Raw genomic sequence first — 26,999 nt, 5'->3', positions numbered from 1 at the left:
TTGTTCGAGCAAGCCGGCCTGGCCTGAGGGGGGATTAGTGGGGTCTTTTTACTATTTTTATTGGGGTTTTTACCATGTATTAATTGTATTTTTAATCGGGCATGTATTTAATTATCTTTTATTTTTTGTAAATCTCTGTGTTTTATTCTTGCCCTGTACACCGCCCTGAGTCCTTCGGGAGAAGGGCGGTATAGAAATATTAATAAATTAAAATTAAATTAAATTATTTAGAATCTAGTTATGTTGCACTTCAGTCTTTAAATAATTAACCTAGTATATACATAACAATATATGATGTTTTCCCTGGTGAGCTTAACATCAATAACAACATTTATTAAAAAGGCTAAAATAATTTCTGGGGGTATTATCTGTATAGTAAAATCTTGGACAAGCAGTGATCATGTTACATATGTGCATAAGCGTAGTCAGTAGCATATGCCTTTTTAAAAATATCAAACATGCAAAGAAACAAAAATAAGTCCAAAATATCTGTATTACATGCAGAAATGCCAACTTTGCAACCAATATTTCTCATCCATAACTATGGCACCCTAAGGATACCTGCATACATGCAAATGTTTCTCTGGGATCAGTAATGCAGCAGGGATTGCTTTTTCCTTCCAGTAACATATACCTAAAACCAGTTTATTGCATTTGGCAATTGTACTAAAAAAAAATCCCATCGTCAACCAATATAATTCATTTAATTTGAAATCAAGTGAAAAATTGATTTAAATTATTTAAATTGATTTAAATTATTTTATTAAAACAAATGGCAATTCTTTTATAAAAAGTTGCCTCAAACAAAATGAGTTTGACATGCCTGCTCTAGATAGTTGAATGCTCCAAAATAAATTCTAGACCAGGCCTGTACATGCAGCCTACCAAGCACCCTTGGACAGAGCACAGACTTTTATTTTTTTATTTTTTAAGGTAATAAAATCACCACCACTGCCCTGAAAGTCATGTTGCCTAGTGCCTCCATGGCTTACCATGACCACGAACTCCAACACTGTAGATGCTCCTCTAGTCACCAAATCATTGTTTAGCCCACCAGCATTCCTTTGCAGACCACAACGATTTTTAATTTATCAGTGTGGGCCTTTCCCTTCTACAAGTTGCACAGATCTCTTCTAGATTTTCCTCTTGCCTTTCCGAGTTAACTCCTTGGTCTGTCATTGAGCAAGAATTCACTTTGTAGGGAAGCATATTATCATTTGATGTATATTTAACATATGTTCTACCTTTATTTACCAATTATATAATACTTGTATGCAATCCACATGGCAAGGTTTGGGGAAACTTACAATAGGAAAAAACATATTTTTAAAATCATAAGATTAAAACATCGCCTGGCCCGCACCACCTCCGCTGCCCGCACCGCGCAGCCCCGCCATATAGAGTGGGCTCTGCTGCTCCCACAGCACCAGCCATGCCGGCTCCAGCCCTGGGTGGGGAGCCCGCCGCCAACACCCTTCGCACCTGTGACTGCAGCAGCGCCCACCCCACCCCCCGCCTCCTGCGCCCACCAAGATGAGAGTTCCGGCACCTTTTTTTTTTAAGAAAAAAAGCACTGCCTCTTCCTTTGTGAACTGATTCTAAATTAGAGCTAGGTTACTATGGTGCAAGAAAAAGTGGCTTCAATTTACCCATGAAAATATAGTACTGAACTGGTATTTCTACTCATATACATCTATTTCTTATGGCTGGAATCAAACTCCTTTTTTAATCCACATTCTGGTCTGAAAGATGAGTTTACAGATTTTTTTTTCCCTTTATATTTTGTATGCATTTCTCTGAGGAACAAAAGATTTGCTTGTTTCAACTAACAGCAAACTACTTTAAGGAAAAATCTGAAGAAGATGATAACTATCAGATTTAAAACTATACTCCTTTTAAGCAATTTAATATCAAGAGGGAGAAAAATGAAAGCCACTCCAGGAGAGTGGAAGGAGACCAAGCCATGGTGATCATCTATATGATGGAATCAAATGCTAATTTCTACTAGTGGCATCAGAAACAGAAGTTGTCCATATAGCCTCAAATGATTCCTTGAAGGGTTCTGGGACCACTCAGAGGGGGGGGTGGGCAAGACAAGAACGTCTCAATGTACAAGTAAAAGATCCATACATGAAGATCTAGCTCTTAGCATTTGAAAGGCCCCAGGATCACATATTCTCAGTAGCTGCCTTGGTTTAGCTCTACAACTCAACAGCACAAATAGCAATGCAGATGTAATCTAATTTTTAAAGCTATTTAAACAAAGGTTAGTTTATGTTAATTTGACCAGTGGTATTGTACTGACTTACCCAACTGTCTGTTGGGGGAGTTTAAGGTATTCCTTCTATAAAAGTCCTAGACTAATGGAATATACAGTTTCAGGAATTCCCTCTAATGACAACGAATGATGAGGTATAATTAACCATATTTTTGAAAACCCACAATTGTGGACTTTCTTTGTAAAGAAAGGAACATTTTTGGTTTCAAACTAACACAAATTACTATATTTTTCTTACACTACTGCTGAACTTTTATTTGAGGTGTTCCATTTCTGAAAGGCAGTCTTGATGGATTGAAATAAAAGATAATTTATTGCAATGCTTACTTTCAAAGGAGAAGGAGTGTAATTGTAATTTACAGTAGCTGTCAAAGAAAATCTATCACTGATGACATTAAAATGACTTATTTTGCCTGAGCCACTTATTGTTTAAATGTGCATAATCTGATAGAAACAGATTTCTTTTTTTAAAAAAAAAAACCCCTGCTTTTGTATTGTTCTAAGGTAATATCAAAACATTGTATTTATAATTTTAAACATTTAGAAACCATTTATTGATACTCTTATCTCAATAATGTTAACCACATAGTTAAAACTGCCTTGAATTAACTATGCTTATATTTGTTTGGTTCTATAAGTCATTTTCAGAGATCCAGATTCTCTATTTTAAAAACTGTAATTGATATGATTGTAATAATCACATTAAAAAGACCATGGTATATGTAAAGAACATTCCTATGTAGTTATGATCACAATACTTTCCATTTGAATTTTGGTGAGCAATGTAAGGGATTTCAACAAAAGCAGTTTGATTTTTCACCTAAGAATTGACTAATGTGCAATACAAATTTCATAAATATTTTCATTTGTTTGATTGAATCTAGCCCAAATTAAGCCATGAGCCTTTAAGATTAAATCATAAAATTACGGGATATTCTGGAATTCGGACCATATTCACATCAACCCTATATATTAATATATAGAATGGTGTCTATAAAAAAACCCCTACAAACATTCTGAACACATGGCAGATAGAAGACATACAATTAGATCTTAATAAGTATCACCATAAACATGAGGAATATTTTACACATTTTTTAATGCGAGTTTAAAAGTATCAAAGCTCAGACATATATGACAGCTTAGGCCAGAAAAATCTTTAGTTGCATGAAGACTTAAATAAAACTAGCATATGTATAAATTCAAAAGGAAATATCAAAGGAGGAAGCGGGGAGCGAGTTGATTGTGATTTGTTATTCTGTCTGCAATTGTGACTATGGATCAATCTGGTTTAATTTGCTTTTCAACAGAGCTTTGCATACATATTTTCATGCTGCGAAAATACTGACCTCCGCATCAACACGGTAAAGGAAAAGTGGGGGAGAGGAAGGAAGGAAGGAAGGAAGGAAGGAAGGAAGGAAGGAAGGAAGGAAGGAAGGAAAGAAGGAAGGAAGGAAGGAAGGAAGGAAGGAAGGAAGGAAGGAAAGAAGGAAAAGATTAAAGCTACTTTCAGTTGTGATCCTTCTGTGTCTCACTTTTAATGTAGCCAGAATTAATGGAGTGAATCTAATGAAACACATTATCCAACAAGGAGCTTTCTCTGATTTTTCAAGTTGAACACAGCACTTCGCCAGCACTGGCTGGAGTTCACCTGCCTGTTGGTGTGGCGTGTGGCTCTTTTTTTGTAAAGAGTTAAGTCGTACACAAAAAAGGGGAACAAAGGTCAGCACCCAGTCGCCACTTGAATGTGAGATTTTTCTTTTTATTCCCCTTGATGTATACGAGGCTCTGTGTTATTAGTCTTAATGATGGAAAATTGTAGTGTTGATACAAATCTTTTTTTCAAAGTCGTAGGCGGGAGCTCCATTTGTTAGTAAGTTTTTTTGTGCCTAAAAGCCACGGACAGTACATTTATGTAGCAGTAAAAGGCCTAGATGCTCTTTCCATAGCAGAGCTAATTATTCCCACTGTGACCTTCCTGATCTACCCTATTCCTAGCACATCTCATCTGCACGCCTGTTCCTTTGGGTAGATGGTGTCAGAGAATATGAAAAACCCTATAATGAAACCATTTTCATGATGGAGAAAGGCTACTGGAGTTGCACTTGCTACAAAGAGGCTCAATTATATGAGTAATTGTGATAATTTTCTACATTCATAGCCTTCAATGGGGGGGGGAAGAATGAGAGTCACAAAGGAAAATTACTTTAACAAGAAAGTACAGAGAGTAAAAATGGAAGAAGAGACAAAAAAAAATAAAGAGGAAGGGGAAGGGAGGAAAAAAGCAAGGAGGGGAACAAAGTTTAAAAAATAGATCTGGTAGGAAGGAATAGCAAGACAGGGAGAACAACACAAATGCTCAAAAAGCCTGTGTGCAGCTGTGTTGCACAATTAAATTGAATTTTTTTCCCCCTGCAGTTGATGAATGTGACTACTGCAAATGTGCCTCTGTAGTTAGCTATCATTTGTTGTTCTGTGACAGGAAAAGGATAATTACCTCTCAGAGAGAATCAAAGGCTGACATGCCCTTTAGACACTGCCATGAATGCTGTGCTCGAGAGAACGCTTGAATAAGAATCTTGTCTTCTCTGCCCCCTTCGACTCAAGCATAAATTTTGTTAAAATGCAAGCGTACCACCAGTAAATTTGTTGAACTCTAGGTATTCAGAAATACAGAGGTGCATCCATCGACTCATCCCATTTGCAAAAATAAAACTACATTTTGAATTCGCTTCTATTATATTCATGGACAGTAAGATAGTGAGATATGCATTAAATTTCTTTTCCCAGTAGGGGTCTGATTCAACATTTCCTATGAAAGAACAGAAAAGACACTATCCTTTTTCCCCAGGCTAGTTAGCCTATAATTTAAAACTGTCAAAAACACAATTTCATACAAAGTCTTCAATAAAAGCTTCTCGGATATAACCCAAAGTGGTTTTTACTAAAGTTTGATTCAGACTCTGTTACAATATTTTTAAAGCTATAAATACATCAAACTGATATTTTGCTGCTCTCTTTTCTTATTTTTTGTAAAGCATTTGGGGGAGGGGGGAGTATAAAAATAGCATATTCTCAGTATGCTGAGCAATGCATGTTTTATAGCCTTAAGATGCTTATATGCCTCTCCTAATAGCATTAGTAAACAAAGGCAAAAAGCAAGATGGAGTCTTTAAAAAAATGACCAGTGCAGAAACTATGAAAAACCTCGTTAATATATTTTAATCAAAATGAACACGCTAGGCCAATACAGCGTTATCAGGTTTTACCAAGGCCAGGAGAAAAACTGCTCCAAAAGAGCCATCATTTTTTTTACACTCGTGTTTTTGGCATAAAGGATAAATTTTCAAGTTCTTCATCACATTAGCAAACACCTTACTGGCACTATTTGTTATCATGCAAGAAACAGATGGAACTTACATAAACCTTAATACAGCCATCTTGCATTACGGCAGTCCAAACTGCTAGTGATTATATTGGGGAAAAGGCGAGTGCAGTCACATTTAGAAACATTTTTTACTCCCCCCCCCCCAGATAGTTTTCCTGACCTGGTCCTGGATAATTCACCATTTAAAATCCTTTCTTACCACCCTGGGGAACAATGGAGTTCATACATAGTGATATCAGACTGAAATGATGGTTCTGAATCATAAAATGTGCCATCAGCTTTAAACCAAGCCACCAATAGCCTTTGTCCTATTTGGGCAAGCTTTCTCATTACTCCTCAGCATAAGGTTTACCTGATTGTGTTTCCAATTACGGAGAAAGGAGCCCCAGGTCTGCAAACTGCGATTCCTTCATCTCTGCATTTCCTGGCAACCTCCACTAACTTTTGACCAGCCTTATCCACATTCCCCACTAACAGTGTTTCGGATGTATCACCATGGTAGCCGTTGAGGTACACCTAAACAGATGCAGAAATGTAAAAAAGAAACACTCAGATGGAAGCTTAACTAGGATACACTTTTGGTGTATTTCAGGGGCAGTTCAGTTTAACTTGCAAAACCAAAACCCCCAGTCAAACAGGCTTTTGAAAAAGGAGGGGAAAGAAATAGTAAATTTTCTCTGTAACTCTGATCGTACAAGAAGCTGCGAAGACAGCATCACAAAAACGTTGGAAGTATAGGTTTCTTTCCAAGAGGCGAGCCACGAAAGCAATAATTTCAAATTAAGGCTGAAGTTCTGTACAATTAAGTTATGCAGGTCCCATTGATGTCCATAGGATCTCACAGTGAAAAATTAAAATGGCCAAGGCAGAGAAAAAGATTTGACTATGGACAAATTCTCCAGTAAGAAGGAAGAGCAAAGTAGGGAATGGGAAGCATCACCTACTGTTTTAGCCACAGCTGGTCACCGGTGTAAGAAGAGACATTTGTAAGTCACCCATAATTTTCAGTTGAGGTTCTTTCCTCATTTACTGAGGAGTGACTGAATATACACACATTTTAATCTCATGATTCTTGTGTGAACATTCCCCTATTGTCTGTTATGTCAGATTAGATCTGCTTGTGACAAAAAATATAAAGTAAGCCAATAAAGAATAGACAACAGGAGGCCTAACTTTCAAGAAAATGTTAAAAGGTGCAGTAGGTAGTACTTGTGGCCTATGGAACAGGTTACAAGTTTTCTTTAAAAATCTATCATGAACTACACTTGTCATTTGCTTTAGCACATGTGCAAAATAAATAAAAAGCAAATAATTATGCAGAACAGCAGAGGGCACTTATTTATTCTTATGCAGTCAAGCCTCTGTTTAATGGACTCCCACAGCAGACTTTGGATGCAACAGATCAAATTTGCATCCAAACATTTTCCCCAAATAAAGGATAATTCTGCTGCATAACAATTAATTTGGGTGAGGCAATTACATTTGTGTTTAATTTTGCCACATTCATGGCAATTTATGTAATATGTGCATTGGTATAATTAAGCAAAATGACAAACTGTCATAATGGTATTTTCATATTTAACAGACATTTGAGAATAATGGAATCCCTCCTACAAATGGTCTTAAAATTAAGAGATACCGTATTTGAGAACTAGGCTCAGTTATTATTGGTATGAACAGCTATGCTTTCAATACTTTTGGACTCTATTAATTCAAATCTAAGCCCGCATCTACAACTGCTTATTATCATTTGATAATTTTTTAAAAAAATATTGTTTGATAGTCTTCTTTCATAAGTCCAGACATGGATTTTTCTGCAACAGGAAACAACGTTCTCAGACAAAAAAAATACTTCTTTTGTCACTGTGATTTTATGGAAGTGGAACTTTCAGTAACTGAAAGATTTTATGTTAGAGTGTTTTATAAATTCCTCAACAGATGAGGATTTTAGTGCTAACCACTGGAAAGCTTTACATCTGGAATTAAAGACTACATTGAAATAACTGATCAATAAAAATGTAGCTAATAAGCATTGCTTTGGCTGCCTCTTGTTTTCTCAAATATTTCTTTTTAAATTAATGAAAGCCACTAAACACAACCCCATGCAAAAATCTATATTCTACACCAGCTTCCATTAAAATACTCCTTTTATACAGAGAGACAGATTCTCAAGTAAATATACATAAAATCTGGTCATAAGAATAATTATTATTTGCTAAATTATGATTGTCTATTAATGTATAGAATAACTGTGTGATCATTATTGGTTAAGAGCTGTAATGGGTTGATGGCCACTGAAGTAAATGAATTGGTTTCTCTAATTCTTTAAACAATATACGAAACTCAGGTGAATGAAGTATATAAAACATGTTTCAAGTACTCTCTATTTTTTCAAAAATAAGTGAACTTTAGTTCATTATTCTTTAAAAATCTGCAGCTACAGAAGAGCATTTACATTTGATAGATTATTTAATCAATTTATCTTGTGTACAATCATAAACAAATTATTCTAAAATGTCATCTACTGTAATTGTCCTTTTTTGGTTCATAATAGTTTTTTCTACCTATAAAATGGCTTAGTTATGCCATTTGGAAAGATCAAATAATGCTTCCTCAAATTCATTAAATTCAACAAATTATTACAGAAAGCAATCTTTTCAATCATTATACAAAAAGGATAAACAATAATTGTAGAAGTAGTTTTTTTTTGATGCTTAATTTGCCATCATTTTACTGTAAGAGCAAAGATCTTCTGAGAAGAAATTATTTGAAATGTTCTTTTAACTAGAATTTAGTCAGAATGAAGCAAGTAAATGTGGGCTGAAGTGCATGGCAAAGTTGTTGTTGTTGTTGTTTTAGTATTTTCTTATTCAGCTGCAGCATATCCAGGCATATATTTTTTTAAAAAACAGAGGGGAATAGTCACATATGGAAAGGGATTAAACTTCCACTCATTGCATACTATGGTCTTCATCTGGGTGAAACAAAAAGATTAAGAAAGCAGCATTCGTATACTGAATGCATTGTGTAATTTAACTCTTGCTCTCAGTTTCAAACTATGTTTACGCAAAAATAAGTGGCACTGCATTCAGTAGAATTCACATATTATTGCTAGGAAACAATGGGTAGAAGATCCCTAAGCAGGGAGAAACCGGCATGAGCAATACATCCAGTGAGTGATGAAGTGGTAAAAATCTGGTAAACGCAGTCTCAGAAGATTCTAGCTTCCATTTCAAGCATAGGTGCTATTTATTATCTATGGTTGTCCCAAAGGTGTTTCTCAAAAGGCAACTGGACTTCCTTGATTTTTTTCTTTGAAAATGTTTTGCTTCTCATCTAAGAAGCTTCCTCAGTTCTGACTCGGTCAGAACTGAAGAAAGCTTGTTGGATGAGAAGTGAAATGTTTTCAAGGAGAAAAAAAACAAGAAAGTCGAGTTGCCTTTTGAAAAACACCTTTGGGATAGAGGTGCTATTGAAATTATATGGTTAATTCAAAGAAAACCAAGAAACAGTGAACGTACACAGGAAGCAGTAATCACAGGTAGGAAGCAGAATTGATTACCTTGTGAGAACTGGAGAGATGCTGAACTTTCTATTTTTAGATAGTTCCTGTAGCTTTCATCATGCAAACAGCTGTAGTGACCCACTGTGTGCACTATGACAACTACAGGAAATGTCTGAGAATGGGGTGTTCAAGCTTTAAAGGGAAAAATCCTTAGGCAACAAGCCCATGGGAGTATGTGCAAGTCACAGGATGTATAAATAAATGAACAACAAACATCTGGACCAGCAATGCACAGCTGGAGGCCCCAGGACCATGTATGCCTCCTTCCAAGTTTTGAAAACTGAAGTCTAAAAAAGGCCATACCCATAGCTCTAATGCATACCGTCTGATGTCCTGAAGGTGTTTTGGATTATAGTTCCCACAAGATATAGCCAGCATGATCTGGAGAGCATCAGGTTGCCTATGCCACTGTTTATGAAATTCCCCAATCAGTGCCCTAATACACGATAGTATACACTTGACATTATCCCATCAAAGGCACCTGGAAAACTTAGGTATTCCTGGGAGAAGGAGAAGGACACATTTCACATAAATGTGTAGAAAAGCAGTTTTTGTAAAGTAAGATTTGGATCCCTCAAACGTACGCACAGCGCAGGTGGCCACGATTGGGTGAGGAACCAAATGTTTCTTACTTACTCAGTCTTCATTTTTTTCTATTCCAAATCTTTCTACTCCAAATTGCCCCTACCCTGTCAGGTGAAAGATGCATGCTTAGCAGGATGAAATAACTTTGTATAAGATTGATTATAATCTATTGGGAGAAATTGGATGTAGGAAAATTTTCTCAAGAACACATTTGAACTGGAGACCAGGACAGTAATTACATTGGAGCAAAACCTGGTTTAGTGGTGGCAATGCTGGAGGCAAGAACAGGTCTAAAGACAGAAGGGGCTACAGCCCCTCTTTAAAGATTTGACAAATTAGAGTACATTTTGTACAAGCAGCAAGGTATTTGATTGGCTATAAACAAGTATTTGACTATATATAGTATATCATGTATCTGATGAAGTCAATGGGATACATGAGATGATGGGGCAGGACTACAAAGACAATGGGGATTTTGAGAAAACAAAGAGGCAGTATTTCACAAACATGGTTTCTTTATCTTGCTTTGCTTTCCCAGTACCTTGGCCTTCTAAATGTGTTAAGGGCTGGACTGAGAGTTTAGTTTTCTGGGAATGTATATTTTAGCTGATTTTAGCTCCCCCCCCCAATTCTCCTTTATCAGGTCACCATGTAATTCTTGAGGTTAAGGTTTATATATACTTTTTGAATCACTTAAAAAGTTGATATTAAAATTGTTAGTGTTGTATGGATTATGGTAGGCATGTTTAATCAAATAACCGGAAACACAAGAAGGAACATGCAAAATTTGACATTCTGGTTATAGAACATACTGTTATTCCTCAGAACATATTGTTTTTCTCCCAGAATTGGTCAATCTGGCTATTTTCGTGGTGGTTATAATTTTATGAAAAGCAATCTTCTAGGAGAAGGGGTTTCTGATATTCTGAATGAAACAGAATGGACTCGAAACACAAAATCAGGAAACAGTTCCTGGAAGATACACTACTGAAGAATAAGAATGGAAGAATCAGTTTATTTGGAGAGAAAAAAATAAAATAAAATATTCTGAGGATCAGAACACCGAATTTTGCATCCAATCACAAATTAATACTTACTATAATATAACGATCTAACTATCTTATCTAAACCATGATCAAAAGTACAGGCCATGGCTACAATTCATAAGTTACACACACAGAGACAAACTGTGTGGACATTTTAGATCAATATTCTAAAAGTCACCATTAGTTGACTCTGAGACAAAGAAGCAAACACTGAGAAAGCAGTGATTATGATAAAAAAAACCGAAGACAGTTGAAAAGACAGGTACCGTAGGATGAGATAAACCTAAAACCATTATTAAAATCAAGGAAGCATTTGTTGCTGCAATGTTTATAAGTTCAATTCACATAGGATTTCAATCTTCAACATTCTGGGGAACGTATATTCAAAATGTCAGGAGTTGTAGAAAAATATGTTAACATTTTTTGAAATATTTTTCTAAAGATATGCAAGTCAGGACATAAACCCCTTATGGGGTATTTTTGCTCATATATCACTACATTTTATTTTGAGTACTCATCACAGCAAATGTTCATTTTTGTCCATGTTTTCAGCCCACATATATAGTTTAGGCACCCAGTGGGTTCTACAAGCCAGCTAAGTCAAGGAATTGGTTTGAAATGGAATCAATCCCACGGGAATACCCAAGTACTTTGGATTAAGTGGGCTGTGGATCAGGTTGTGCATTCATGAGTAAAGAGTTCAAGGCTCTTACGCCACAAACAGAACACAACGCTGCCTTTGAGGATTTTAATAAATGTAGGGAACACAGCCAGCCAAAGGGTTGCTGTCCAAATAGACTGACACACAGGCCAATGTAGCTTCTAATGACAGAGTAAGATAATGACAGGCCCCACTCAAAATCAGCAGGAAGAGGAAGATCAATCTTGGCAGAGTGAAGGAAAAATGCCGGCTTTCTTCATGTTAGCTCATCTCATACATATCTGCCTTCAGCTGCTGCCCCAGTACTGGGGCGCTCTGCATTAACTACACGGTGGATCAATAACAATTACATCTTCTCAAAAACATGACACATAGCAGGATTGGGCTGACATTTCACTTAGGCCAACACTGATCTCAGTGAATCTGATTCCAGCCCTAAATTCAAGTCAAGCCTAGGTCTAGTTTGAATAAGCACGGAGAGGAAAAAAACAACAATAACAACAAAAGAGGAAACTTAACTGCTCTTGCCTTAGCTTTGGAGTGAAACTGTTAAGCTCACCCTTGCACGTTTGTAATTTAGTGTTCTTCCTATTGTGGTTGTAAATTTTTAAAGTTGATCCAAAGGAATAATAATAATAAACAAATTACTTACTGTGACATCAATGTTAATAATATCGCCATTCTGGAGAGGGCGGCTTAAGCATAATCAGAAGGTAAAGGGAAAAAAAAGATACAACATTTAATGGTGACAGGCAAATCTTAGTTAAGACAGAGTAACAAAACAAATACACCTTATCCCATGTACCCCAAAGCTACATGAAAAGTATCAACATAATTGTCAAGTAGAATGGAAGGAGGCAAAGGGGATAACTACTTTTAATATTGAGATTCCTACCAGTTCAAGTTAACTCCAAACAATAATTTAAATAAAAGAAAGAATCCATAATATAAAGCAAAGGAACAAAAATCACCATTATGATTATCTTATCATCATGGAAAGACTGACATTTGGCATCTCTTATTTTCTGAACAGGTAATATTCATTAATAATTAGCAACATATTCACGTATAATTAACACACACACTCCACCTTTAGATTTCCAGAAAATTAGTACAATTTTTCTGTTGAGTGACTTTTCTGTTTTTGATTATCTATCCCAGACTGAGGTGCTGTACCATGCTGGGAAAAGAGATGGCGAAGCGATAATCTTTGCTTTTATTATTATTATCCTCCTTTGATAAGTGCCAACATCATTTTCTTACCGCACAGCAACCGGTGATACTTGGTTTTGATAAAATACAGTGACCGAGCCAGGCTGCTGTATTCATCGCCATTCATTTGGATTAAAGGAGAACTTCCACGCAAACCACATGGAATATGTAATGAAGTGTAATGTGGTATATTAAGTAGGCTGAATGGATACTACGTTATGAGTGTGTAACGAGGAAAAAAGACATGGGTAGCCACATAATCTTAATTTGCAATAACAAAAACATGAATACCTGTCAGGAATTCCATGGCTTACCACGTTGTTTACTGAAGTACAAACAGATTTTGGAAAACCTTTAAATCCTAGAGGTGACGGGTAACCATTGTGCTTGATTATTTCATGGTGAACCAAATAATCTATTTCTTCTGTAGTCATGCCAACCTGAAAGATCACAATTTCAAATTGGTGCTGAATTAAGTGTCTAGTGCAGTCTCCATATTAAACAAACATGGCTAAAGGCTTTTTTTTTTAAAGATGCACTCCATTTCGATAGAATGGCTTAGTATCAATGCAATCTTCCAGGAAGCATTGGGGCATCTCTAGGACTCCCATCCATCCCCCTTCCCAAATGCTACTAACAGGCATGGTCGCCTCTCCAAGCTTCCTTTGATTTGATTTACACGTGCAGCAGAAAATCAGAAAAGTACAATCAAATACATTCTACCACTTCTTATGGCAGATGATGGGTTGCATACGTAACTGCTCCTCTAAATAAAGATCTTGCCTCAAGTAAACAACTACCTATTTTGAAACTTCTCCTTTCAACACAAAGTATTAGTTTTTTTTAGCTGCAGGGAAGATTTGAGATGTCAAACACTATTCCATTGCTTCAAGATCTTTTGAGGGAACCCTGTCACTGTGTCCTGCTCCAGCTTTAACTCTGACCTGAAATGGAAGAAATGAATAGTGCAAATGGCATATTCTATAACGCTGCATCCAGACTTCTTGGAGGCTCCCATACAGAACAAAAAAGGCATCACTCTTAGGAAAATAAATCCTTTGCTATACAAAAGTCAAGAGTCCTAGGAAATACCCCACTTTGTCCTTGTTCACGTGGTTTAAGTGAATTCTGTCCACATAATCCTCTTTTGCATTCCCAGTCCACTGTCAAGCATCAGAGAAATGCAATTGCTTGGTATCAGGCCCTGCCTTTTTGCTCATCTGATGTTCTAAATTCCTGTATGTTTGTTGAGATTGCTATATAAATACAGGAAAGCAGTATGGTTATTTTAACCGCATCTGCATTCTCCATACAACCATCTTCTTAGCAATATGGGCAAAATAATTTTATTTTCCCCACAATCGACATGATTTTACACTGTGCATTGCTGACTATATTATTCCCTGCTTTTAGAATTGCCATCCTATTTTAATATTTCAACCTATCCCTGGAAGCAGTGTCTATATCAATGTAAGCAGCAGTGACTACAATGCCGTTATTCCTGTATTAGCATTTCCAATCCAGCACCCCAATTTTAGATACCTATCATTTCCAGAAACATTCATTTTGCAGCTCAAATTTTCTAGATTTTGAGTCATACCGGAATTGATTATTTCTGGTAAGAGTTTGCAACTAAGGTCCGTATCATGTTTGAATATAAATAAAATATGGGAAAATATAATTTAAATATTATCATTGCAACTCCTTTTCCTGGAACAGTGCCAAGGTAGGAAATAGGTAGGGCTGAACTTTGAAATTTAGTAGAAAAACCTCTCTCATTGTCAAGAAGTGGCTTTGAGTGTTCCTGCGAAAATTGGCTGTGTTTTGAATGAGCTATAAGCCCATGAATATGATACTTTAACAAAGGAATTATTAAGGGTATAAATTATCAGTAGCTTTCTTACTGTGCAAAGATGTGCAGTTACCTGCAATGCAGCAAAATAATTAGGAATTAGAAACATAAAACTATTGCGGAATTCCATTTTTCTTTAAAATAGATATTGTGTCTGAAGACGGGGAGAAACAAAGAGATAAATTGTTATCTCCTCAAACTTGGATAACAAAGTTTGGGTAAAAAACATGATGGACTTTAGCAATTTAAATCTATTACTTTTCTTTCACACTAAGAACCCCATCAATTCCAGAGATGGGCCATGCCCTCAGTGCTTTCCAGCTAAGATGCAACCTCTAAATAAACAAGGCAACAAAATTGCTGTCTATTTGTATATTGCTAATTTAATTCTCAATTATGTCCCTTGTACATATTTAATTAACATTTTATGAGTGTGTCAGTCTATATGTATAATTTTTGGAGGGTATTTTTAGCTATTGTTGAAATAAAACCATTGAGTAAACAATAGTAAAACTGTAATAAGGGGAAAAAATGATACTAATCATTTCAGTAAACAAATAATGTACAAAACCAATTTATCCATTCTTATATAATAATTAAAATGAAAATGCATCTTAATATTAAATTAAATTTCTGTGAAAATAGTTAATTGAGAAATATGGAAACATTATTAGACATTAATTTCCTTGAATAATCAGTACAATATTCAATATATAGATTCTATTTGCTCAAATAGAAATAGTAAAATCTTGGATTTTACTAGTGCCAATCTGCCTGATTTTCTGTAATTGCATTGTTTGCTGCAATTTACTAATCCATACATATAATTAGTAGCATTTTTCTGAATTTTCTTGTGATTAATTGTGATTAATTCTGCAGCCCTCAAAATTAGTTTTCATTGATGTGCATCTCACTGAAAAAATAACATGAATTTTAGATAAAAAGCCTGTTTAACCAATCTTCACTTATATATGCAAATATGATTACATAAATAACATTTTTATACACTACACATCATGGATTTACTAATTCTTTTTAAAAGCAACTCAAGTAGATTTTGAGATTACACTTGTAAATATTAATTTCCATTAATATACTAAAATAATATTGTAATTGCTTTTGTCCAAAATAGACAGGCATGTTTAATAACAGACATTTAAACAATATATAAAATCTTCCATCTGAATACACTGGAATCACTGCAGTTTGTCCATTATATAAGATCACTTTTTCCACCTCCCCTCATTTAAATAGATAATTAGCAATATCTCTCTGCCTACCAAAACCTATGCACAACTTGTGCATGTTACCAATAAAAACGTATGCGCAAAAGCCTATGAAAACTATTTTCATAATCTATTACTTTTAATCTTAATATTATGGTGTTTTTCCTGACAACTGCCAAGACAATTTTGATGGTTGCTGTAAACAGCAACTATTTCATTCCAACATTTATTATACTTGGGAAGAGGATATGCAATTTAATATCTTAAGATAATTTTGCCACTCCCCCAGCCCAAGTCTTAGTAGAGTCTCTCCAAATGTTGTCACCAAACTAATTCTTAAGATAAGAATGGGTGCTTCAAAAAGTAATTTAAGTTTCTTTTTATAAAATGTGCTCTCTGAGCTTGGTTGTTTTCTTGCAGAAGTTTCACTACCCAAACTAGAACTGACTAGTACTGATGTTACCTAGTTTGGGTAATGAAAAGTTTGCAAGAAAATAACCAAGCTCAAGAGACCACTAAGGACCTCTCATTTCAACCCTCAGCTACAAATATTCTCCTTTATTGGTGATGTACTGTTTTTTCTGGCTCTGTCCGTTTGTTAAAATGTAATCTCTGGAACACCATCAAAAGGTAAATGAAATTCTGGGCTGAAAAGAATTGCATGTCCTTGGTTTTAAGTGATTGCCCTTATTAGTACCATTATGTCATTACCGAATCATATTGCATAATATTTGCATTTAACATGAGTCTTTCAGGTTTCAATCTTTACTGTTTTGGAAGTTCTACCTCAATTTATTATCTGGTAATACAAAATCAGTTAATCTTTTTGCCAGAATGCCAGGTCTTTAAAGATATCTCACTTGGAATATTTTTACAGTTATATCATTTTTAATCAAACAACACTGTGAAGTCAAGGATTGTGTGTGTGTGTGTGTGTGTTTTCCCTTATAGCTGTGCTTAATTTAGAGTTTGTAGTTCTGAACATTTCAGGCTTGCTTGATCATTTCAGGTTATTCAATTTGAATATTTTTTCATTGTCACAGTCTTAAATGTTTATTTTCATTAATTTCATCTTGGCTCTGTTTAATTTATAACCTGCAATTTTACATGATGTCATAAAATACTAGGTCTTCATTTAGCTACCTGCATATAATAGATATTATTTAATATAGTTTAATAATATGATCCTCTCTAATAAGTGGCTCTCAACTTAGAACAAACATCCCCCCCAAAAGTCTTTGAGTAAAACTAAGAAGTAAGTTTTTGAGTAAACTTAGCAATCATACAATAAAAGGATCTGCCCTTTTATAGGCTGCCAATTGGCTAAAAGCAGAAAACAAAAAAATAGCAGTAGATGGCCAATTTTCTCACAGGAAGAAATAAAAAACAGAATGCCTCAAGTAACTGTATGGGTAGCTGTGCTTCTTAATTTGTTCATAAACGATCTTGACTGGGAAGGAGGAAGTCCTGAGCAAGACCAGTTTGCAAATTATAACAAATCGTTCAGGGTGGTAAAAACCAAAAGTAATCATAAAGTGCTCCAGAGGAATCTCTTCAAATGGTGAATCGACATTGAGAAGCAAATGTGGTTTAGTTTAAACACGTAGGTAAAATAATGCATGCAGGGGCAAACTGTCCTAACTTTACATATAAACTGATGCTGGTCTGAGATGTGTGTAACTAAGCAAGAACAAAATGTTAGGGTCATGAAAATGTGAACTCAAGCTGCAGTAGCTATGAAAAAAGGCAGATTCCACACTAGAGAACATTAGGAAAAGGAATGGAAATAACATTAGCAACAGTGTAATGACCTTGCACAATTAAAGAACAGTTTAGTATAATAAATTTGTGGAAGGTAAACATAGTTATCATCCAGGTCTATCAAAAGCCTTCTTAGGAAGGAAGATTTAATAATAATAATAAAAAGCCATGGGTTTTTTTACAGCACAAATGGTTTGCATAATTAAAAGAAATTCTAAAAGTTGGACTACTCTGAAAAATCCACTGATATGTGCAAACTGGCAAAGTAGATATAAAAACATTATTACTCTCTTCTTGGAAGGGATCTCTTTTTTCACTTTTTTCTCACTGTGAGGAATGGGATGGAAAAGTATAGATCAGACATGTCAAACTTGCGACGTCACATGATGTCACGCAACGTATTGGGACGGTTTTGCCATTGCCAGCAATGGGTGGGCGCAGCTTCCGCATGACGCATCCGGCCCACGGGACGGCAGTTTGACACCCCTGGTATAGATCAAATTGAAAATTGTTTTAAATATCCCTACTCTCTTAAATATCCCCAGCAGGAATATTTTACTGTAGGTGGGATACTTTAGGAATATTTTGGATCTAAGTTCCTGTTGCCAACCCAACCCTATTTCAAGAGCTGAGATTATCTCATTTTGGCAGAACCCAGCTATAGAAGCATATCCAAGACCTGATTTTTCCCTTTGAGTTTGAAGACTTGTCTCCAACCATGGAATGGGAAATATAAGGAATCTTCCTGTGGCATTTTTTAAAGCAAAGAACTGATATATAATACAATAGCAATAGCACTTGATTTATATATTGTTTCATAGTGCTTTACAGCCCTCTCTAAGCGGTTTTTACAGAGTCAGCATATTGGCCCCAACAATCCAGGTCTTCATTTTACCAACTTTGGAAGGATGGAAGGCTGAGTCAACTTTGAGTCATTCAGAATCGAACTCCTGGAGTGAGTAGTGAGTTAGCCTGCAGTACTGCATTCTAACCACTGCGCTACCAGGACTCTAGTTAATCTACTTTAAATGACATTATGAGCTGGACATAGCAGAATTAACTACTCTAGAAGTAATAGTTAATTCTACTAAGTCTTCAAATTAATGTTGTATGCATGTAACAATTGTGTTTTAAAATCTTTGTGGTAAATTAGGGTCCTTTTCTGATATACACCTAGTTCTATTTTTTTCTCATTCTGCACATTTCAATTGTAATCACAGAGTTAAGCATCTATATTTACCAATTTTAGTTTGAAAACCATAAAGACCAAGAATTTTATTTAATGCTGAACTCTTTACTGTTTAATCTTTTCTTTTTGAGGAATTTTTTTCGTTTTCGTAATGTTGATATTTTTAAGAAAAGAATGATTTTATTTCACACATTATATGACGCATCATTCCTCAAAGAGGCTATGAATTTATTAAATTTGCATTAGACTACATTAAAATAATATTGATGAAATGAGCCTCTTCTTTTGCTGATTTGTTACATATACAATTTGTATCAAACAACTCATCTTACATTTTCTCCTCCAGATATATCTGGTAATCCTCAAGAACTTTGCTTTTATGAACTTTACAATTTTCTACTTTTTTGTTTTCAAAGATTCAAACATATGTTCTATCTCAAAACTCTTTCATTATAGCTATTTTATTACAACTATCTTTGATATTGTATTTTTTTTATTCAAATGTCATATATAAGCTTTATATATACCCAGGACTGCATGTTGATCAACTTATATGTTATCACATATTGACAAAAAAAATTCTCTCAATTATTTCACTTTTTGTATGAAGGCTGAATCTTTGATTTTGCTTCACAAAATTAAGGAGGTGTAATATGATAATATATGAGATTTATTCAACTTTTCTAATGCTAGAATAAATCTTATATATTATCATTGTAGGCTGTAGGAGCTACCAGAAGCAAATATACTGCTCAAAAAAAATAAAGGGAACACTTAAACAACACAATTTACTGTATTTAATAGTAGGATGTCTTATCTTGTGTTCCCTTTATTTTTTTGAGCAGTATATATTCCTGTGTATGTATGATGTACAATTTGAGAGAAATAGACACACAGTAATTCAGTGAAATGGAACTTTTCCAAACATTTTTTTTAAATCTGGGGAATATATTTACCGGCTTTAGCAGCATAACATATTCTGTTAAAATCACTTATCATGATTTCTCCTTTTATCAGATTCGACAATTACATTAAAGAACACAGTTAGATTTCTTGGTAAGATAATCTTTATTGTCATTTTACTGTGGGCACAATGGCACACGTCAAAAATGAAATTTAGTTACCCGCTCTCAAAGTGAAACACATACATGACACACACTTAAAACATACTATATACAACATATGTATAGACCCACACCCCTACATATACATAACAATAAAATATTAAATACTGTCCATCTTGAACACCGTCGTTCAATATATATCTTCCATTAAGATGCTCCTTAACATTCAGGGTTTAGAATGGAATCCAATGGCATGTTTGCCTGTCACTGTGGAAGATGTTTTTGCGGATGAAATAGGAGGGATGTGATCCCTCCTTTAGGTTATAGTCTATGCACCTTTACAATTAGATTCATATTTTTCAGTCTGCTTTATTTCCCCCCCCCTCTATTTTAACTCTAGTCAAGGTCAAATTCTGTATCCCACCTTTTCCTTTCTTTTATACATTTTTCCCTTTCTCTTTTTTATTCTTCTGCCAATTTCAGAAGGTCTTGGTCTATGTAAGAAACAAATACATACACACAAACTCACTTTCTCTTATAAACTATCTCTTAGATATTTTGCAAAGAAAAATCATATTCAATTTTAAATAACTTTAAATTTAAATAATCCAAGTGATTTTTTTTAAAAATGGCTGGCAATACAATGAAATATTTCTCAATGGATTTTGTATGGAAATTGCAACAGCAAAACAATGTTAAGGTATCCATTTACCTTTGGGGGCAAGACATGTACAGTATAGATTAAATCTTTGGACCTTACACATTTTGTTCTAAATGGAATTCCTTGTTTTACTAAAAGCAGACTATTTTAGAATCAAAGATTTATGAACTGAAACACTAAAACATTCTCCTAAACCTTGCACATTTGCCCCGGAACCAGAATAATATATGAAATTTAAATTCAGTTTAATATTGCATTATTTGTTCAATGCAATATTAGCAAATGTGTATATTTCATTTTAAAGAAGCTAAAGTAACATTAGTTGATTCTGATCAACTGCTTTTGTTGTATTTTTTTTCCATACAGAATCCCTGGCTTTCGCTTCAAAACTTTGGCTGCATTAGATTAACATGTTAAATAATGTTAGATTCAACAGCAGCTTGACATAGAGAACTCAGCAAGGTCTAATATGAATATTTCAGGTTTGGATTCTTAAGAAGAAAGTTCAGTTCCAGTGTCTAGTAGTGGCTCAAAAATGCTCTTAAAAGGAAAGAGTTTTCAATTTTCAATGTACAGTATCGTGTATTTTAAAAATCAGTGAGCCCTATACAAACTTTGAGGAAACTGCCTAGTTTATAAATTTATCAGATGGGCTTAAAGCCATCTTTAAAAAAAAAGTTCTTCCTAACTAGCAGAATGCTTTTACTGATAGGTCAAGTAACAGTTCAGAAGGGGCAGCTTTTTAGAGAAAATGAACTATGGGGAAAGGGTTAAATTGTTCTCTTTTTAGTGTTCCTTCCCCCCCACCCCTTTTATTCCATTTTGTATTATTTCATGCAGTTCTTGCTGGATACCATTCTCTCTAATAGAAAACTCGCTGCCAAGAAAAATGGAGGCAAAATTAGTTTGCAGAGAAACCAGAGGGGGATCTCGGCATGCTTGAGGAAATCCTGAAGTCGGCAGAAGTACAGAGCATATTTTTCAAGAACCATCAAAGTCCCCCACTTCGGTATACAACCTACCAAGAAGCAGAGGTATGAAATGATGGGAAAGGAAAGTGGGAAACAAGGGATACCAATCAGTCTTTCTGAATACCTTACCACTTATTCATTATTGTGTAAAAAGGTATGGGTGGTGAAATGTAATACTGAACAGGAATCAGCAGAATGAGATATCCAATATTATTTTATTGTTGTTCCCATTCCTCACTCCTATATCAAGTACCTCCTCGTCTGTTCTTTAGTCTATCGTATTATATAAACATACACCTAGAGACTCTAGAAAGAGTACAGAGAAGAGCAACAAAGATGATTGGGGGGACTGGAGGCTAAAACATATCGGGAACGGTTGCTGGAATTGGGCATGTGTAGTTTAATGAAGAGAAGGGTGAGGGGTGACATGATAGCAGTGTTCCAATATCTCAGGGGCTGCCACAAAGAAGAGGGAGCCAAGCTATTCTCCAAAGCACCTGAAAGCAGGACAAGAAGCAACGGATGGAAACTAGTCAAGGAGAGAAGCAACCTAGAACTAAGGAGAAACTTCCTGACAGTTAGAACAATTAACCAGTGGAACAACCTGCCTCCAGAGGTGGTGAATGCTCCAACACTGGAGGTTTTTAAGAAGAGACTGGACAGCCATTTGTCTGAAATGGTATAGGGTTTCCTGCCTTAGCAGGGGGTTGGACTAGATGACCTCCAAGGTCCCTTCCAACTTTTTATTATTATTATTACCTCCTTTCTCTTCATTTGGTTGTCTGAACTATCATTTAACAAAGCCTTTCCTTTTTGTAGTCTTCTAGGTTCACCTTATGTTAATACTCTACTCATTCAAAATTGCTTATCCCTTCTGTAATAAGGTCCTATTTTTCGCTGTTCTTCTTTCTTAAATGTTTTTAACATCATGTGGGCTGTTGTATGATTCCACTCCATGTAAATAAAAAATAAAGACATCCCTGAGTCCAGCTCTGTGCCTGGTTACCAATCGATTCATCTATGCAGTTTTCTTGGTAACAATATATATATATATATATAAAGGAAGGTTTGCCCTTGCCTTCTTCTGAAATATTCTTTTCAAAAACTTTCTCTTCTAGCCTATAGTCTGGAATTCCTTGACGGTCTTCCATCCAAGCACTAAGATTAGTAAACCTTGTGTAGTTTCCAAGGCCAGACAAAATTGCCAAGGTGTAGGATTGGGTCTACGGCACACATCTGCCAATGGAATGACATCCACCAGATCAATGCTTCTATGCATAGCTTTCTATGTCTTCTTGTTGCAATTTTTCTCTTTAATTTCTTGTTTATTCCTCTTGTTTGAATTCTTTGATTTTTATTTATGTTTATTGGTTTTAAAACACACATTTTAAAATGTCAGCTTATAACTGTCCATTAAGAGCCTTGGTGGAGCAGTGGGCTAATGCCTCCTTAAGTAACACCAGCTACCTGCAATTAGTGCAGGTTCGAGTCCCACCAGGCTCAAGGTTGACTCAGCCTTCCATCCTTCCGAGGTAGGTAAAATGAGGACCCAGATTGTTGGGGGCAATTAAGCTGACTTTGTAATAATGCCGCTTGGGGGTGTGTGTGTGAAAGCCCTAATAAGCAGGCATATACATAGAATGAAGGCTACTGCTAAGCTTGTAAGCCACCCTGAGTCTTTGGAGAAGGGCGGGATATAAATGGAATTAAAATAAAATAAAATAAATAAAAAATAACCACTTCATATATTTCTTTTCCTCAAATTCTTGACTCTTCTTCCTTTCCTATATTGCTTCCTTACATTAGATTTTTCCCCTCCTCTTTTGATTTCAATCATCTTTTAATTGCCTTTGTACGTTTGGCCTTGTCTATTGTTTTTTCCTGAAGATGTTTATCACAGCATCTGAACATCACTGATATGTTTATTCTTTTGCCTTTTCCATCTAACCTTACCATACTTTCATTCTTAAGATTCTTCACCTATTCAAGTCAGTAACATCTATGAACATTCAATTCTCACCTTAATTTTTCTATCCAGCCAGTCTCTCATTCAAACTTTTTGTTTTCATCTTTGGAACATTGGAAAAATTGGTCCTTACCTTTCTTGTGACATAGCTAAAACCTTATGAAGTCTGATCTCCATTTAATGCAATATTCTTCTTAGGCTTCATCATTCATATCTTGTACCTTTTGGTCCTTAATCTAGCTGCTTGACATGTTCAAGTGCTTGCGATTTCAGCCATCTGATTCTTCTTTTTCTTTTGTTCTCTATTCTAGCTCTTATTTTCCTTTCATCTTCACTAGAAACTTCTTTAGGTTACATTTACATCTTGGCAGGCTCATGCTCTTCATTCTAATTCATTTTCTTTCTACGCTGCCCTCCATTTCTGTTTTCCATCTCTGCCCCCTTCTCTGGCTAGATAGTCTCAGTTAATTTGTTGATTATATTTTATGCCTAAAGGATAGGTCAGCAAAGCTCAAACACAATCGTATTTGCCGTCTGGATTGTATGAATGGAACTTTGCAAATTTTTGACTAAGACAAGCAGAGCCCCTTCCCACGACAAAAGTTCTTTTTCTGTCCATTTCGTGCAAAGATGAGCTGCAAAATTCATCATTTAAAATTTGTCAACATGCTAAAATTACAAACCTTGGGGTTAGGCTAGGTGGCCTTTTGGTCCCTGAGTATGTACAGTTATATACACCTTGTTGTGCATTCCTCAGTTTATAGTTCTGAAAGAGTATCCTCAGTTTAGGAATGAGATATTAATCTGGCCAATAGTGCTGAAGGGAGCATGTAGGGCTTCTTTCTCTGCCCCCAAATCTCCTTTAAAAGAGCCAAAATACATGATTTTAAATTATTGCCACAATATTACCACCAATATATGTGGAAAAGTAGTTAAGTTTTAGACAGGTTCAGCTCTTCACTAGGATATGGGGCTCACTGGATGAATTTGAGTTAGTCCCTCTCTTTTAGTCAAACCTGCCACACAGGATTGTTGTGGAGGTAAAAGGAGAGAAGACCTGTTTTGGAAAATCTGGGAAAATGTGGAATGTAAATGCACTAAGTAACCATACTTTTAAAAAATGTGTGTTGTTTTAAAATATGATTTCCCCCCCCTACTGGGATTGATTGTTTCCTTATAGATTTAACGTAATAAATGGTATAAACAATGTGCCATGGTATGCTTTACAAACAAGTCACAAATCCAGAATATGTTTAGAAGAAAAGGAAGACAGAAAAATATCTAGAAAAGCAATACAGATAGTTCTCAACTTACAACCATTTGTTTAGTGTCCATTCAACGTTACGATGGCACTTAAAACAGTGACTTATGACCATTTTTCAAACTTATGACCATTGCAGCATATCCACGGCCACATGAACACTTGGCAGCTGGGATGTATTTATGAGGGTTGCAGTGTCCTAGGCTCATGTGATCACCTTTGTGATATTCTGACAAGCAAAGTCAATGGGGAAACCAGATTCACTTAACAAGCGTGTTACTAACTTAACAACTGTGATGATTCACTTAAGAACTTTGGCAAGATAGGTAATAAATGGAGCACAACTCACTTAACAACTTGCTTGGACACCAAACTCTGACTATTAAAACCACAAGGATTTTAGAAGGCTTCAGATACACAATAAACTCTACTCAGCTTTGAGTAGAGCAAATCCAGAGTTTAATCATGTGCTTTTAAATGTTCAGTTTATAAAGACAAGCTCTTATTCTCCTTTTTTCCCCCCAATAGTCAAGGCAGCAGAATTTCTGTATTTCTCATAGGCACAAATCATTGTCTCCTTCTGGTCTTCCACAGGGTGGACAGAAATTTTAAAATTCCAAACATACAAGCCAAATAAAACAAATACTTGAAAAGAAACTGCTTAATTTTCAAGGCATATATTGGAATTAGCTTTTGGTGGTTTGGTACGGATACAGATGGTGGGGGAAGATGGATCAAGGAGGGCAGCTTATGAATAATCCAGCTGGTTTGTTGAAGGAAGCATGTGAAAAGTAGGAATTCTATTCTACAGAGTTTATGATGTACAATATATAACTATGAAACGCATATATGTAAAAGGAAATGTTATGAAATTTCAAAAAGCAAAGCCAAGAGCTGCCAAGCTTGGGTTACCTTTACACTCCTCACAGCCAGAAGCAGGACATGACGGGCCAGCTGACAAGCCTGACGAAGCCGTTGAATCTGATCTTCATTCTTAAGGTCTATTTCATCTCCCATGTCAGGCAGAACGCCTGTCGTCACATAGTCTGGCTGCTTTATATGCTTGGAAATGAAGGAACAAAAATGAAGATCAGAACATGGAGCATGACAATGGGATCATTTTCTTAGATACAGCCCCCCCCCTCCTTCAACCCGTCTTATTGGTTGTCTGAGTGACCTTCCTAAGCCATCAGGGCAAACCCTGAAGCCTGCCCCAGTATTTGTCCCACTGCCCTTTTGAACTTCACAGTGTTTGTTACTTGCAGAGCCTGTTAGCCCTACAGCACAGAAATTCAGGGCATCACAGCAGCTTTTCAGACCAAAGGTTCCTAATGGCACTCTCACTTCTAGTTTGCCTTTTTTTAAAAAAGAAGAAGAAGAAGAAAAATCCACATTTTCAAAACAAGCCAGGTAACTTGACAGAGTTCTGAACGGATATATGAATGGAAGGAAAAAGTCTAAATCCCGAATCTCATAAAAGTGGATAAGAACTCTGACTCTGTATCAATGTAGCAGTTATTCAAAATTATTCTATGCTCTTGCACACGTATAACAATGTCTGTGTATATGGATGTGTCTTCATCTGTGTGTGTGTGTGTGCGTGTGTGTGTAATTTTATAAATACAAATACTCCTGATCTGTTAGGTTTCTAACATGAAAGACATTAGACCTCAACACTGGCTGGTATTTCTTTCATTCATTCATTTATTTGTGAGTTATATTTCTATCCTTTTTCTTCAGGAGTTTAAGATGGTGAACAAAGCCCAAAATCATTAGGCGCTTCCGTGACTGAGTGGCTCTCTTCTCCTCTATCCAACCTAGGCTAAGTGTAATGCCCATACCATAATGGCACCACAGCATTCAATACCTAGACAGACAGGAGACTTTTCTTCACCCTTCTAGTTCAGCAGGATCAGAATCATCTGAGAGGCAAATAATTCCTAATCTCACAACCCTCCAAACCTGAAAAAAATCCAGCATCCCGGGCTTTAGACTAGTCTCAGAAATTGTTAAAATAAATGAGAAGATGGCAGGGACAGATCACTTTCATCAGCTTACTGCAAAGAAAACAATAAGAATCTATCCATGTTGTCCTCAGGGATCAAACTCCACCCATAGAAGTTTACAACAGGATCTACACACAGACACACACAGACACAGACACACGAATACATACAAAAATATTTCCAATATTTTGAAAGTAATAGTTTACAGATTATGAAGTAATTTCAATAATAAAAGCCAACACAATTCAAAAATTGTTAATGAACATGAAACAGAAACAACAGCATGCATTTTCTAAGAATCTGTCTG

The 26,999-nt window shown here is 35.7% G+C and overlaps 1 protein-coding gene across 4 annotated transcripts in view; it reads right to left on the bottom strand.

Annotated features, from left to right (window-relative positions):
- The window catches only part of METAP1D (methionyl aminopeptidase type 1D, mitochondrial), an 89,499-nt gene that overhangs the window by 17,344 nt on the left and 45,156 nt on the right, over positions 1-26,999 (bottom strand). Inside the window, exons 3-8 of one of the 4 annotated variants that reach the window (XR_014490660.1) lie at positions 25,599-25,748; positions 13,027-13,175; positions 12,176-12,218; positions 6,019-6,182; positions 4,776-4,934; positions 993-1,172 (exon numbers count right to left, since the gene is read on the bottom strand). Coding sequence is in view for 2 of the 4 variants with exons in the window: in XM_083348107.1 (XP_083204233.1) it covers positions 6,019-6,182; positions 12,176-12,218; positions 13,027-13,175; positions 25,599-25,748 (506 nt within the window). In the remaining 2 variants the exon portion in view is untranslated. The remainder of the gene's footprint in view (positions 1-992; positions 1,173-4,775; positions 4,935-6,018; positions 6,183-12,175; positions 12,219-13,026; positions 13,176-25,598; positions 25,749-26,999) is intronic. The other 3 variants (XR_014490661.1, XM_083348107.1, XM_083348108.1) reach the window with 3 other exon arrangements.

The sequence above is a fragment of the Vipera ursinii genome, assembly GCF_947247035.1.
Source record: "Vipera ursinii genome assembly, chromosome: 1".
NCBI lineage: Eukaryota > Metazoa > Chordata > Lepidosauria > Squamata > Viperidae > Vipera > Vipera ursinii.
This window is presented reverse-complemented; position numbering and strand designations above follow the sequence as displayed.